The sequence below is a fragment of the Vicugna pacos genome, chromosome 4 (assembly GCF_048564905.1).
Source record: "Vicugna pacos chromosome 4, VicPac4, whole genome shotgun sequence".
Classification (NCBI taxonomy): Eukaryota; Metazoa; Chordata; class Mammalia; order Artiodactyla; family Camelidae; genus Vicugna; species Vicugna pacos.
The window spans coordinates 76,980,198-76,993,422 of NC_132990.1; the positions used below are offsets into that span (position 1 = coordinate 76,980,198).

Below are 13,225 nucleotides of genomic sequence, written 5' to 3' on the forward strand. Positions count from 1 at the left end.
CCCTCAGTCAGAGGATCACCCACCCCGACGCTGGGACGAGGCTCCTAGCCCCCAGGACCCACCCCCAGACCACAGCCCAGCACCCTGGGTGGCTGAGCCCACCCTCCCTGACTGCTCCCCTCTGTGCTCCCCGGGTGCCCCCACCTCTGCACCTCTGCCTCCCCCATCACAAGCCTGTGACCCGACTTGTGTCTGCTTCCCTTCCCCCACCCACCCCCTCCACCCCAAGGACACCCTAGTCCCAACAGTCTGGGCCACGGTCTGACGATACCATTTCCTCACCGGCTCCTGCTTCTCCTCAGCACAAGCCGCCCTCCCCCCTGAATCCCGGGCCCTGACTGCTCCTCTGGCAAAGGCCCAGCACTGCTCACCCCAGCCCCAGCACATGGGGGCGGGGGCATTTGGGAGAAGGGAAAAGGGACCCCACCCCATCATCAGCGCGAAACCAGCTCCAAAGGAGGTCTCAGGAGTCCTGGGCCCCAGAGACAACTGCACTGGGGGGCGCTCCTGCTGAGCCCGAGGTTCCCCCCCTCACCTCTCTTCTGCAAGGAAGCAGAAACAACAGGAGTGACTGAAGCAGGTCACTCAGCACCCTCCCATCCCACCCCTGGGGGGCACTGCCCATCTGCTTCACGGACGGACAGGCAGGGGGCTCCGAAGGACATGCCATCCTGTGGTAGCCCGGCGGTGGAGGGGAGCCTACTGCCCACTGTAACCAGTGCCCACCACACCCAAGACCCCAACACCCTGGGGCATGTGTCACAGGCAGGGGTACCAGCCAGCCAGCCCCCAGCCCCCGACCCAGCTGAGTCCACCCACCAGGCGTGGGAAAGTCAGGTGAAGTTGGAAAGAGCCCAAGTGTCCATCGGTGCAAAAACTGACACACTGGACACTGAGGGTTCACTCCTCCCCGCCTGCTGGGGTCCTAGGCACCTCACCCCACCATGTGCACACATACACACACATGTTCACACACACGCGCGCACACACACACGTGCACATACTCACAGCAGCCAGGCCAAAGGCATCTGGAGCAGAAATCGTGGCCCTGCTTTGGGCGTCCCCAGTGGACGAAGGTGGGGAAGTGGACCCTCCTAAGCCTGCTCTTTGTCCTCTGGGGTTGAGATGCTCTGATGGGAACAGTCTGATGAGCGCTGGGCCCTGACACCAGGGAGCAAGAAGCACCCTGGCCCCCGCCAGCCGGACCCACCCACCCACCCACTCAGGCCCGGGAACAGCACCACAGTCGTGCGGGGGCCGTTTTCAGCCTGCATTCTCCAAAAGGCCCTGGAGTGTCAGGCTGTGGCTGTGAAGCTGCTGCCCCACCCTGGGCTGCCCTCCACGACAGCGGGGACCCCGTAATCCGGACACCTTCTCCTAAGTGCCCCTCTGTGTTGCTTAGAACTCTCCCCACCCCCACCCCCGGGCACCCGGTGAAGGAGCCTCCTGCCCCGGCAGAGGCCGTGTGCCCCGTGGACCTCCTGACCCTTCACTCCTCACTCACAGACTGAGGCTGCGTTCTGAGTAAGCACGCTCCCCCCTTAAGGGAAGCACAGGGAACCGCGCCCCCAGGAGCAGCAGCAGCAGGACACCGCAGCCCTGGAGTCACCAGAAGGGCAGCCTGGACAGGGACTTCTAAGGGACAGGCACTTCCCAACCACCTGGGACTGGGCTACCCAGACGCACTTGGCCATGTGCGACCCCGGGAAGCAGCCTCGGGGTCCAGGGCTCATCCTCCTCTTGCTGAAGGCTCTGCGTCCTGGTGGCTGCTGTCCATCACCTGGCCTCTGATGTCCATTCCCAAACCCAAGAACAGGGCACTTTTGGGAACAGGGCACAGTCCCCAAGCAGGTCCAGAACAGGCTGGGGGGCAAGAACTCCGCGAGCAATGATGACCCGGGAGGGCCCCACCTGGAGAAACCCAGCACCAGGAAACAAGCCCCCACGGGCCGTCCCAGGCAGCTCCACGGCCACTGAGGTCAGCCCAGGGACCAGCCCTGAAGCCCCTGAGCCTGCAGGTTCCTCCTCCTGCCACCCCACACTTGGGCGACAACCTTCCCTTTTAGGTTAGAGCCTAAGAATTTCAAACGAGGTGAGCATAACCACCCTTCACACTCGTGAGAATAAAACCCAGCTTTTCAGAGGTGTAACGTGGCCATTTTCTGCCCTGAGGAGGCAACACGGAGCATCCATCCGTCCAGCTAATCTCCTGGTCTGACTCTCCAGAAGAAAAGGGAATGCCAGCTCCACCCCGTTGACAGAGCGTTGGGGGAAATTTCAGAAGCTTCTCTCCCATCATCCCGGAGAGGCACAGACACCCATATCCAGGGGGCTCGGGGAGGACCCAGCACCCACGTTCCTCAGAACTAGCGCCACCAAGGGCACCCCCTGCGAATAGGGCTGGCTGGGCCCTGGACAAAACCAGACACCAACCTGGCCAGGCTGGGTGCTCCCTCCCCTAGCACCCAGGCCCCATCCAACGCCAGGGGCTTCTGAGGGCATGGGAGGCCGGCCCCCTCCTCCCCTCCTCCACATGGCTCTGCATCTCCACTGCCCCCACAGTCTGCCGGTCTGGGAGGCCAGGCGGGGAGCAGAGGGGTAAGGGGGGCCTGCAGCGGCACCTTCTCCGGGCACAGCAGCTCCATGTGCACCGTCCCAGGACCTGCAGGAGGGGACCCAGGACCCTGGGGCAGCGTAGGGCTGAACGCTGCAGTTCCAGGCCGCTCTCTTCCCGCTATCAGACCGACACTGGTCACCAACCACTACTCTTGCCCCACGAGCCTGCCTGGGCCTCAGGATCACTCCCAACATCGGCTCCAGGTGCCCCCTCCGTGGGCTCGAGTTGGCACAGACAAGCCCTGCCTGCCACCTGGGGCGGGGTCCTATCCTTCGCCTTCAGTGAGGGGTTTCAGGGTCATGGTGGGTCCCACCCACCTGCCCCCTTGGGACCTGGGTCAGGCTTCCGAACAAGCCAAGCCCTGGCTCCTGGGCCTCCCTCCCAGGGTGCAGGGTGAGGTTGTCCAGAGCCCAGACAGGGTCAGTGTGGCCAGACACACAGGGCTTTCACAGCTGTGCCCCTGAGCCCAGAGAAGGGGGCTGGGCAGAGCTGGTCTGCTCCGAGGTGAGGAGGGGGCTCTGCTCAGCGACTCTGCCCCAGGCCTCCTCCCGCTTGTAGAACCTGACACTCCCAGCAGTAGGGCTGGCGCCTGCCTCAGCCACATCCCACTGGCTCTGGGCCCTGGGTCAGCGTCAGAGGACAGGGGACAAGCTCACCATCCCCAGCCCGAGGGGCGCCGGGCACAGAGCAGGGGGCGCGTGCACGTGGAAGCCGGTGAACCAGAACCTGAAGACCTGCTGAGTCCACACCCACCAAGAAAGGCATCAGCCTGCACACATGCACACACGCACCGGTCCACAGGTGTGCAAATGCAGCACACAGCACACGTGTACCCACACAGGTGAACACACATGCACGCAGTCTCTGAGGGGACACTCCTGAGAGCAGGCTGCAAGGAGTGCCTGGTCAGATGACAAGAGTCAGGCCCAGCACCCTCGTGCTCTCAGAGCCTAGAACGTTTCTGGAACACGGGCAGCCAGGTGATGGAGGCCCTTCCACGGAGCAGGCTCCTGGGACAGGGGCTGTGGCCACTGACCGTGGCTCTGCTGGACGAGAGGGCAGGACACCCCCAGATGTGCCCCATGCCCCGGTTGGGGCCTTCAGGAAGCCCACGGGGGAACAGGGATGCTGGCCCAGGAGTGGCACCGCCCCGCAAGCCCACCTGGGCCTCCCCCAGGCCCCTCGTCCATGACGAGGGCGGCTCTGCACCACCTGCCCCCACCACACACACACCGGCCGCCCTTCACCTCTGTGGGCAGTGACTCAGAGACTAATGGAACCTCCTAGCTACAGGTATGGGCGGTGGGTACAGGGATGGCAGCCTGGGCAGGGGTCTCTACGCGCACACTGGGTGGGGCTCTGCCACTGGCCTGGGAGGTCACGTGGGGCCCAGTGTCTCAGAAGGGGACAAGGCAGGGTGAGCAGCCCGGTCAGAGACCGGCACCCTCATCGCTGTGGCTGAAAGGTGGAGAGACTCAGGCAGGGCCAGCTCCACCAGAGCCAGGGGCGGGGTCACTCCTCACAGGAACCCAGGCCCTCCCCCGCTGCCAGGGCAGGAGCATCTGGGACTGGGGCTGGGCCCACCAGGGTAGACAGAGTCCAGGCACTAAAGCCTCTGCCCCAGGCCACACAACAGGCCCCGCCTTGAAGGCCGAGGGCTGCCCCTTCCCCCGCACATCCTGGCCTGCAGAGAGGCCTCACCTGATGGACTCTCCAGGAACCCCCCCCCCCAGGCCAGCCTCACAGGCAGGAGAAGTTGGGTCGCACGCCCACCTCTCAGGGAACAGACCCAGAACACATGGGTCTCAGTCTGTGGACCCCTCCCCACCTCAGCCCCGGGGCCGGGTTATTTAGGGACCCCAAAGGACGGGAACATCACAGAAACAAAACCGCAGGCAAGGGCCAGTGCTCTGAATGGAAATGATACCATCTGCGCAGTGAATCGCATTAATTACACAAAAGCTACACAAGTTTTGCTTCCTCTAGGAAAATCACTTTCCCTCTTTAACACTCCCCGCAGCCACCCCCTCCAGCCCCGCTCGAATTAGAGCGCAGCTGCAGCTGAAGCCCAAAATCAAATGCCCAAGTGTGCGGCCAGCACCAGTGGCCCTCAGCAGGCAAAGAAGTCCGGGAAGATGCTGTCCACCTCGTCCCGCAGGGCCAGGCTGGGGCAGCTCACGTCCGAGCCCCACGGCTCCAGAGGACCATCTGGGGGCTCCTGGGACCCGGGCTCAGGATCTGCCAGGAAGCCTGGCTCTGCCCTGCCCAGTGGGCTGCTCCTGGTGGGGACTCGAGAAGGGGCACTGCCACCTCGGCCCTCCAGAGACCCTGGAAGCAGACGGGACACGTCAGCAGAGCAGGCAGGTACCCTGGGAGCCCAGGGTGCACAGAGTGGGGTCAAGTGTGCAGAAGAGGGCCCACCTCTGCCCACCCGTCCCGCCTGACCAGGAAGCCTTCTGCTCATCCGTGAGATGGGAATGGGAGGCAGTGTGACCAGGTGGGTGGGCCCACTCCTGTCGGCCCTGCTCCAGACCCAGAAGGTCCAGAACCAAGAAGGTGCTTCTCCCAACACCCAGTCCTGCAGGGATGCCCCTCACTGCATGTCCAGACGCCTTTGCAGGAACCTCGGGAAAAGCCTGACGGGACCTTGCAGCCGACACACGACTAGCCCCACACGCCGTGCACTCACACACTCCCACCCAGATACAGCCCCTCTGCACACGCATCCTATCCTCCCCCAGTGGTCCTGAAGACCACCAGCAAAGAAGGAAACGGGAGCTCAGAGACAGACACTGAGACTTGGTGTCACACAGCAAACTGGATGCTGTCACATCTCCCCAACAGTCCCACTGCCTGCCTGGGTCTGCATCAGCACCAACTAAGGCCCCAAATCAGGGGCGGAGGGGGAAGAAGGCGGCCCGGCTGAGCACTTCCCCACTCACCCAGCCACCAGTCGGGACTGGCAGTCAGCAGAAAGGACGCCCCGTCTTCTACATCACATCCCGACACAGACCTGGATGGAAGAAGAAGACCCCGCTCCCGGGTGGTCCCAGGTACCCAGACCTTGCAGTTGGAGTGAAGAGCACGGGCTCTGAAGGGTAGCTTCAGGTTCCAGGATAGAACGGGGTGCCCCCTCCCTGTGGACCCTGAGTCCGTCCTGCTGCTGGTTCCCCTCCAGCACCCTCCCCTCCCACGCCCCAGCTGGTGTGTGCTCACAAAACGCAAACTCCCTTACTATCAGCCAAAACAGAACACGATTAAAAAGACAACAGTGTTTTCAGAACACACATTAGAAAGCCACGTGGCACAGACTGGCAGCCTCGGCCTCAGGCAGGCACTGTGGGCTGAAGGACACAAACCCCCGGCGCGCAGATACAAGACCACAGACGTGGCCGGAAGGAGGCACGCGCCTGCTCGGGGCATCAGGCACACACGTGCACACACCCCTGGGGCACCCACCTGGCGTCCAGCGTCGGGGCCATGTGGGCCCCCCGAGCTGAGGGCCCAGCCTGACCCAGGCAGCTCAGAGGCTCTTCGCTCACCAGGGGGGAGGGTGGTTGCCGTGAGTGGGGAGGCCACAGTGGGGACTTTCTTGGGGCCTTGGAGGGACTCGGGCCTCGGGACCCAGGGACCAGGCTGGGAAGCTCTATGAGGGAAGCAAGGTGTGGGTCAGCCTTCCCCACCTGTAGCACAGCCGTCCCGTGAAGACTTCGGCCCTCCGCACAGCGCATGGGGCCACATAAAGCTCAGAAACAGGAGACTAACAGGCAACCACGAGAAAGTAAATGCCCAGAGATGAGGCACCTGGGGCCAGGGAGGCTTCCTGGAGGAGGCACCCACTAGGCCTCAGGTCAACCATGTGGGGCTCAGACCTAGGAATCCTCGTGCCATTACCCCCCCCATCTGCTCATAATTCATGACCTCGGGTTCCATCTTCAGACCACCCTGCTGTGAACCCTGCACCCTCATGCCTTGCCTGTGGGTCCCAACCTCCCCCGGGGGCCCAGCCGACCTTTCCTGGAGGCCCAACTGAGCTGCCAACCCTGTGACAGCAAGACCCCTCCCCTCCTCAGTGGGCATACCAGGGAGGGTGGAACGCATGGTCTCGCCTCCCGTGACACTCAGGGACGGGCAGTGATGGTCCTGGGGCAGGGGTCCAGCATGAGGGGGACACAGTCGTCATGGATGTGTCTTATGGGCTGGGCAAGGGTAGCAGGGGAGGACAAGATGGTGCTCACGCTTACCAGACAGGACGGGCAGCCTGTCCGGCACCTTGGCCACCCCCTCGTTCACACCCGCGGCCACACAGCTTGGGGGTGCCTGTGGCCTAAATGGTGTGAAAACAAAGAGAGCTCTGAGCAGTCCGTGTCCACCATCCGCCCCCTTCCCATGGGTCCCTTGGCCCCACAGGGACACTAACATGGTTACACTGGGTGCTCCCCTGCCAGGGTCTGGGGCACCTGCTGGGGTCTGTGTCGCCAGGGCCAGCTGCAAAACATCCTTCTGCCACTTGTGCCGCGTCTCCTGGGAGGAAACAAGGGTGTGAAACATAAGTAACCTTGGAAAACGCAACAGAGGCATCAACCAGAAAGCCCGCAGGAAAAGCCATTGATGGTCCGTCCCTGGCTGCCCTGCCTGGGGTCCTGGAGGTCACTCTGAGTGTAGACCCTGTCCTCAGGACTCGGAGGAGGGAGGCAGAGGGCCATGCCCGCCCAGGGGGCTCACAGGAACAGGACTGCTACCCCTATCAGCCTTGGCACCATGGGGGAGTGCCAGGAACAGAAGAGGAGGCCACAGCTCATCCTCAGAGCTTCTGCATGGCTCCTGGACCAGCTGTAACACACTTTCGGAGAGGCGTCTGCCAAAAATGCAGCCTGCCCAAAGGTGCAGGGCAGAGAGCAGAGGTAAGCCAGTGGGTGGGGGCGGGGGTGCCACGGCTCCCCTACAGAGGGCTGACCCGGAGCCAGAGAACAACTCACAGCGTGCTGCTCCCAGCCGGGCACCAAGGTGCCAGCCAGCCGGAGGAACTGCACCGACATCTCCAGGACAGAGGCCATGTCCTCCCGCCGGCCATCGAACCGGGGCAGCAGGGCCCGCAGGCGCTCACAGCTCACCGAGATCCGCTTCCTGCTCCCAGGGAGTAACAACCGTCTATGGGGCAGTCTTGGCCAGGAGAAAAGACTGCAGCCCGCTGGAACCACCCCTGGGGCCACCCCCAGGGGCTTCTCAGGTGCAAAGACTACAGGCCAAGGCCTCTGGTTAGCTCTGCAAATGGTCTGGGCCCTTCAGGGACTATGTCAGGCCATAGACTCACCCGGGCCCTGGACCCCAGTTGCAGGCTATCCAGCAATCTGCCTCGGGCCATAGCCAAGACTAAACCATCAGTGCTTCGGGGTGTGAGTCCCCGCCAGGGTCTGGGGTCTATTGGTCCCATCTGCACAGGACTTCAGATCAAACAAGGGGCCACAGTGGTAGCCCCTGCCCGCGCCCCTCAGATTTTGTTTACGTTGGGACAGACTAAGTGTCTCCTTACCAAAGACCACAAGCCGGTCCCAGCCGCCTGAAACCAGGTAGCGGGCACACTGACCTCCTCTCCCCGCCCCGCCCCCACCACGTGGCCCCCACCTGCGCTCCCTCTCGCTGAGTACGTTCCGCGGGAGGCGGGAGCCTGGACCCTCCACCAATGCAGGGGCCTTAGCCAGACCCGAACCCTGGTGAGGGTCTTCGCAGCAGACCTGGGTGCCACACGAGGAGGGAGCACTGTTGAGAAGAGATAAGCGAGCCCGCTCCGTGACCCCAGAAAACGCCCCAGGAGCCCAGAGCCGGTGATGGACGGGGCGGGTGCAGTACAGGGCCTGGGCTGCCCAGGAACAGGGCCCGTGCCTTCCTTCTTGCGCCCCTCTCTCCCTCCTTCCCTCTAAGGGCTAGGGGTCGGAGTCCGCCCCAGGTGGGCCATGCTGGGTGGGGACGCCAACTCGGTCCATTTGAACTGGACAGAAATGCCAGGCCTGGACACTCCGAGCACCCCTGGGCAGGAAGCCTTCCAAATGACCCCCTCTGGTGCCCTCCTCAGTTCTCACCTGCATACCCCAGAGCCGGGGACTTGGGGAGGCCCAGCGGCGGTCTTAGAACGCCTGGACGCCATGAGCGCGCAGCCGCGGGAAGCTGCCACAAGGCCCCGGCCCCCGACGCATGCCCCGCCCCACGCCACGTGCGCCGTCCTGCCAGCCACGCCCCCTCACGTGTGCGCAGCCCGCCCCCACGTGCTCCCCTCCCAGGCGGCACCTGGCCCGCCCTCACCATGCGCACCCACCCCCATGCAAGCTCCCCGTCCCACCCACGCCCACATGCAGCTCCTATCCTGGAGAAGTTGCCAGAAAGCGGCGCACCCAGGTAGGAGCTCAAGCTAGGCGGTCCTCCCCACCCGGTCCCCCATCAGCCAGGCTGCCAGCAAAGCGTCAAGTGTGGTCTCCCCTCAAATACCCACCGTGGGCAAGCAGGAAACCTGTCTCCATCCGAGGAGGGGCTCCGGGCTGCGGGCAGGCGTCCTGGCGTGGGACTTTGGGCGAAAGGCGGCAGGCCAGCACCGTGGGCAGTCCTGTCGTCAGACGGCTTGGGCCCATCTCTCCGGCACTGCTGGGCTCCACAGCCTGAAGGAAGCGTGGAGGAAGGGCCGGCCGGCGCAGGCCAGGGCTGCAGGTCAGACTCTGGAAGGACTGGCAGGGGCAGTGACGTGGCGCGCATTGTGTTAAGCCACACAGGAGAGGAGGCAAAAACCCCAGGAGGCTGTGGTCAGGGGTTAAAAGGAGGCTGGGACAGAGGACAGAAGTCACTCTGCAGTCGAGGGCGATGCTGTCAGTGAGGGTGAGTCAGGGAGCAAGAAGGCCAGGACCCGTGCGCCAGGCCAGCACTCCCGCCAGAAGAGAACAGAGGGCTCTGGGGCCCGCGCTCGCCCTCCCGGGCACGCGCCGCCCGCGGCCGCGCTCCTGTATTTGCGAGGGGAGAGAAGTGGAGCGTTGAGGCCAAGAACGGCTGGGGACTGTCAGCCCTGTCAGTGCGTCCGGGCGGGGCATTGACGGCAGACGGGAGGAAAGGCCAGGCCTTTTGCCCTTAGAGGGTGACAGCGGCCAGGAGATGGAAGTGGCGGAGCAGACCCTACAGAGCACACTGACCCGGGAGCACAGCGGGAGGGGCCTCAGCCGCAGTCCCACCTGCGCGGCTGCCTGGCTGGAGGAGCAGGTGGGCTGGAAGTCTCACCTGAGCTAGGGTGGGCGTATGAGCCTCTGGCTGGCTGTGGCTGGGCACGGGGACCGCTAGGAGTCCCCTCTGCCCCCTGGAGGACTTCCCTTCGGTTATTGGGCTGCAGCAGGGTGCGGCCCCTCCTCACTGCCTGTCTGCAGGGTGCCCTATGTGGGGCGAGGGCAGAGCAGGGCGGCAGCGCACAGCAGAGGCGCCGAGCGGGCGGCAGGGGGCAGCCTCCCGGGGTCCAGGCCACCTTTCGCCCTCCAGGCCCAGCGGCGCCTCCCAGGTGTGACGCGTGGACCTACGGTGCAGGTCTCCGCAGGAGTGACCACTGCCGGGGAGGGGCGGGGGTCTGTCAGGTGCTGATGGGCTGCTCCTCCCAGGAGCTCAGAGCAGGGCAGGACCAAGCAGCGCAGGCGCCCTCACCGCCTGCGCGCTTTAAACACTTCCGACCCCTCAGAGGCCCCTGTGGGACTGCGCTCCTCCCACCTGGGAGCCCTCCCCCGGTGGGCGGCGATCTTAGGATTTTCAAGCCTTTAAGGAGCTTCTCTCTTGCTTTTTCGGGATTTGGGGGCTCCGAGCGTCGCGATGGAGGCGGTTCCCCAGGGGGAATGCGGGCCGACCTCCGCCCGGTCCCCAGCTCGGTTCCCCGCGAAGCCGGCAGGGGGCGCACCACACCAGCGCCGGAACGCGACTCAAACGATTTTTTTCGTCTTCTTAATCGGAGAAAAGTGATGTGTTTTAAGGCGAAGTCGGAAAAGAAGTCGTTTGTCTCTCCGTACTCGCTTGTCCTTCGGCTTCAGGTTTGACCTACCGCCAACCCAATGCCGCTCCCCTACGGGGCGTGCAGCCAGGGGGGCGTCTACCGGGGTACGCGGGTTGGGGCGCGCGGCGGGGGCCACACCAACCGGACCTTCTTGTTCGACGACGGCCGATGCTCCCCCAGGTATAGTCTGCTGCGCCCTGCCGCGCGCGGAGGGACCCCGGATGGGTTAGCGCCATCCCCCAGGACGCCCAGCCCCCAGGACCCCTCATCCTCACATCCTTATTTCCCAGCCCCCACCCTCAGGACCCGTGAGCATGGGGAGCGTAGGGAACAGGGATACTTCTCAAGACCAGGGCGCAGTGAGGCGGGCACTTAACTCAACTGACCAGCAGGTGCCCTAGTTGGTGTCTGTTTGCATCCTTAGTAGAAGGTGGCTACAGTGTAGGAATCTGAGTACCTCCCAGGCACCAGGAGATGCAGACCCAACCTATTGTAAGGGGGCTTGGAGGATCGGGGTTGGGGGGTTGGTTGCATGCCACAGGGGTCAGGTGCTATGCGAGCCTCCCAGATCCCTCTCTTGCCAAGCCGGGGGGGGGGGCCCACTGGGATGGCAGCACTGTGCCCAGTGGGGCACAGGGGCAAGGGTACCCTGCATAGAAGCAGGTTTTCAAGGGCAGCTCTTCCTAGGAGGAACCCTGTTGGGGTGTGGGGTGCAGGTAGGCTCTTGGATGAAGGGCAGAAGTGCTGTGTTCTCATTGCTTGGTGGCTTTCCATGGGTGGCTTCTTTTTCGGGATCCCTGCTTGTCCACGTGCATGTGTGAGAGGTTCAATGGACAGAGGCTTCCAGGTGTCCTGGGAGCCAACCTTCCCTTGTAGTGTCCCAGGATGCCACAGGGCTCCTGCCTGTCCAGGTGATCAGCACAGAGGGCACGGTGCTGGGAGGAGGGGCAGGAGGGGTGACAGTTCCAATGCAAATTTGCTCCAGGTTCCTGTCCTTGGGGCCCTCTCTGTACCCCACCAGCCCCGGAGGACAGATGAACATGTCTGCCCCTCACCCTGTGCCAGACTCCAGGTCACTCACGGCCACTGCCCTATGTGACCCCCACCCTGGCTGGGCAGAACCGTGGCTTCTGAGTCCCTCTCGATCAGCTGTTCTAAGGCTGAAGAAGGGGTGGACGCCGGGATTCAAGGCCAGGTGCTACGGCCATTTCTTTTTGGGAGGAGGTTTTCCCAGTTGTCAAATGAGGAGTGGAACGAATGGTCTTTAGGGGTCATTTCTGGGGAGGGACCGAGATCAGGAGGGGAAGCTTCCAGCCACACATCAAGGGTCAAGGTGGTCCCTCTGCAGGGACAGCAGCAGCCTGGCACCTGTGGGTCCTGGGGGCCCAGCTGGGGGTGAGGAGCAGGTGCTGGAGAGCAGCAGAAGTGGGGTCCTTGGGAGGCAGAGTTAACAGTGGGAAGTGGGCGCAGCCTGGACCTCCCCCAGGCCGCTCGGAGGGATCAGCAGGTGACATCCTGTCAGGCACAGAGTAAGTGACCCCAAGAAGGCTCTTGTGATTTCTGACATTTGCACAGTCTGGCTGTCCGTCTGCCCATCTCCTTGCTCTGCCAGTGGTCGCTGGTTTTCCAGGTGACCCATCTCTAAGTTCTCCTTGTCCGCTTGCTCCAGACCAAGTGGGAGCTTTGTGACCTCAGGTCTGTGACCCTGGGCTCAGCCCCCCAGACACCTCCATCTCTGTGGAGGACAGCTGCTTCTCCCCCCTGGTCAGAGCTGGCCTCTGTCCCTGCAGGAATTTGCTGTCACACTGCAGACACATCTGGAGTGGCAGCTGGGGCCGAGGGCACGTCTGGGTGGGGCTGGGTGGGGACCCCCTCCCTGGCCAGATCAAGGGAGACTGGGTGAGGGAGAAACCTGGCCGGGCTGGGGTGAGGGCAGCTGAGGTTAAGGCTGGCAACTCAGGGAGCTGGGCTTCAGCTCAGGGAAGGAAGACCATTGGAAGGCGAGTGAGGGTCTGGGTGGGGGGCATTCTGCAGGGCAGGTTCCACAGCAGGCTTCACAGCAGGGGCGGCCCTGGAGTCCAGAGGCCTAGCCCTGCTCCTTCTCAGGCTTTGGATGGGTTTCTGTCCTGTGCTGTGGCTGAGGACAAGCGGTGTGGGTCCCGGGAGAACTCCTGGCTCTCTAGGCTGCAGGAGTCTTTGCCTTGGTGCCTGGTCCACTGTGTGGCCCCCCTGCCTCCCTCTGTGCTATGGGGTCCCAGGCCTCACATGTCCCTGTGGTCGCCAGGCCCTGATCCTTCCCCAGGTATAGACATCTCCACACTGGAGGTGCCAACTGTTCAGGAAGGGAGGGGCTGGGGAGTCCGCAGCTGCCCCAGTGCTGGCCCATGCGCACGTCCTGCCCAGAGGCCTTCCTATCAGAACATCCTGGTTGCCCAAAAGCCCTGCTTCCCAGGGCAGCACGGGACCCTCTGGGTCCTGATGGCAGAGGGCACACATCCAGGGCTGGCCTCCTGCCAGCGTATATTCCCAGCCCGTGGTCCCAGCCGGCCCTCCAGGCCCATATTAGGGAGCCGTGCCTGCGGGGCAACAGGAAGTGGCCT

The 13,225-nt window shown here is 63.8% G+C and overlaps 1 protein-coding gene across 1 annotated transcript; it reads right to left on the minus strand.

Moving 5' to 3' along the window:
- Positions 1-4,513: 4,513 nt before the first annotated feature.
- On the minus strand, positions 4,514-8,776 carry SOHLH1 (spermatogenesis and oogenesis specific basic helix-loop-helix 1). Its single transcript, XM_015251249.3, has 8 exons — positions 8,698-8,776; positions 8,243-8,377; positions 7,597-7,744; positions 7,038-7,141; positions 6,862-6,944; positions 6,077-6,263; positions 5,560-5,630; positions 4,514-4,945 (listed from the first exon to the last, which is right to left on the minus strand). The coding sequence occupies exons 1-8, from the start codon at positions 8,760-8,762 to the stop codon at positions 4,728-4,730; spliced, it is 1,011 nt and encodes a 336-aa protein (XP_015106735.1). The 5' UTR covers positions 8,763-8,776; the 3' UTR covers positions 4,514-4,727.
- Between the last annotated feature and the right edge of the window lie 4,449 nt (positions 8,777-13,225).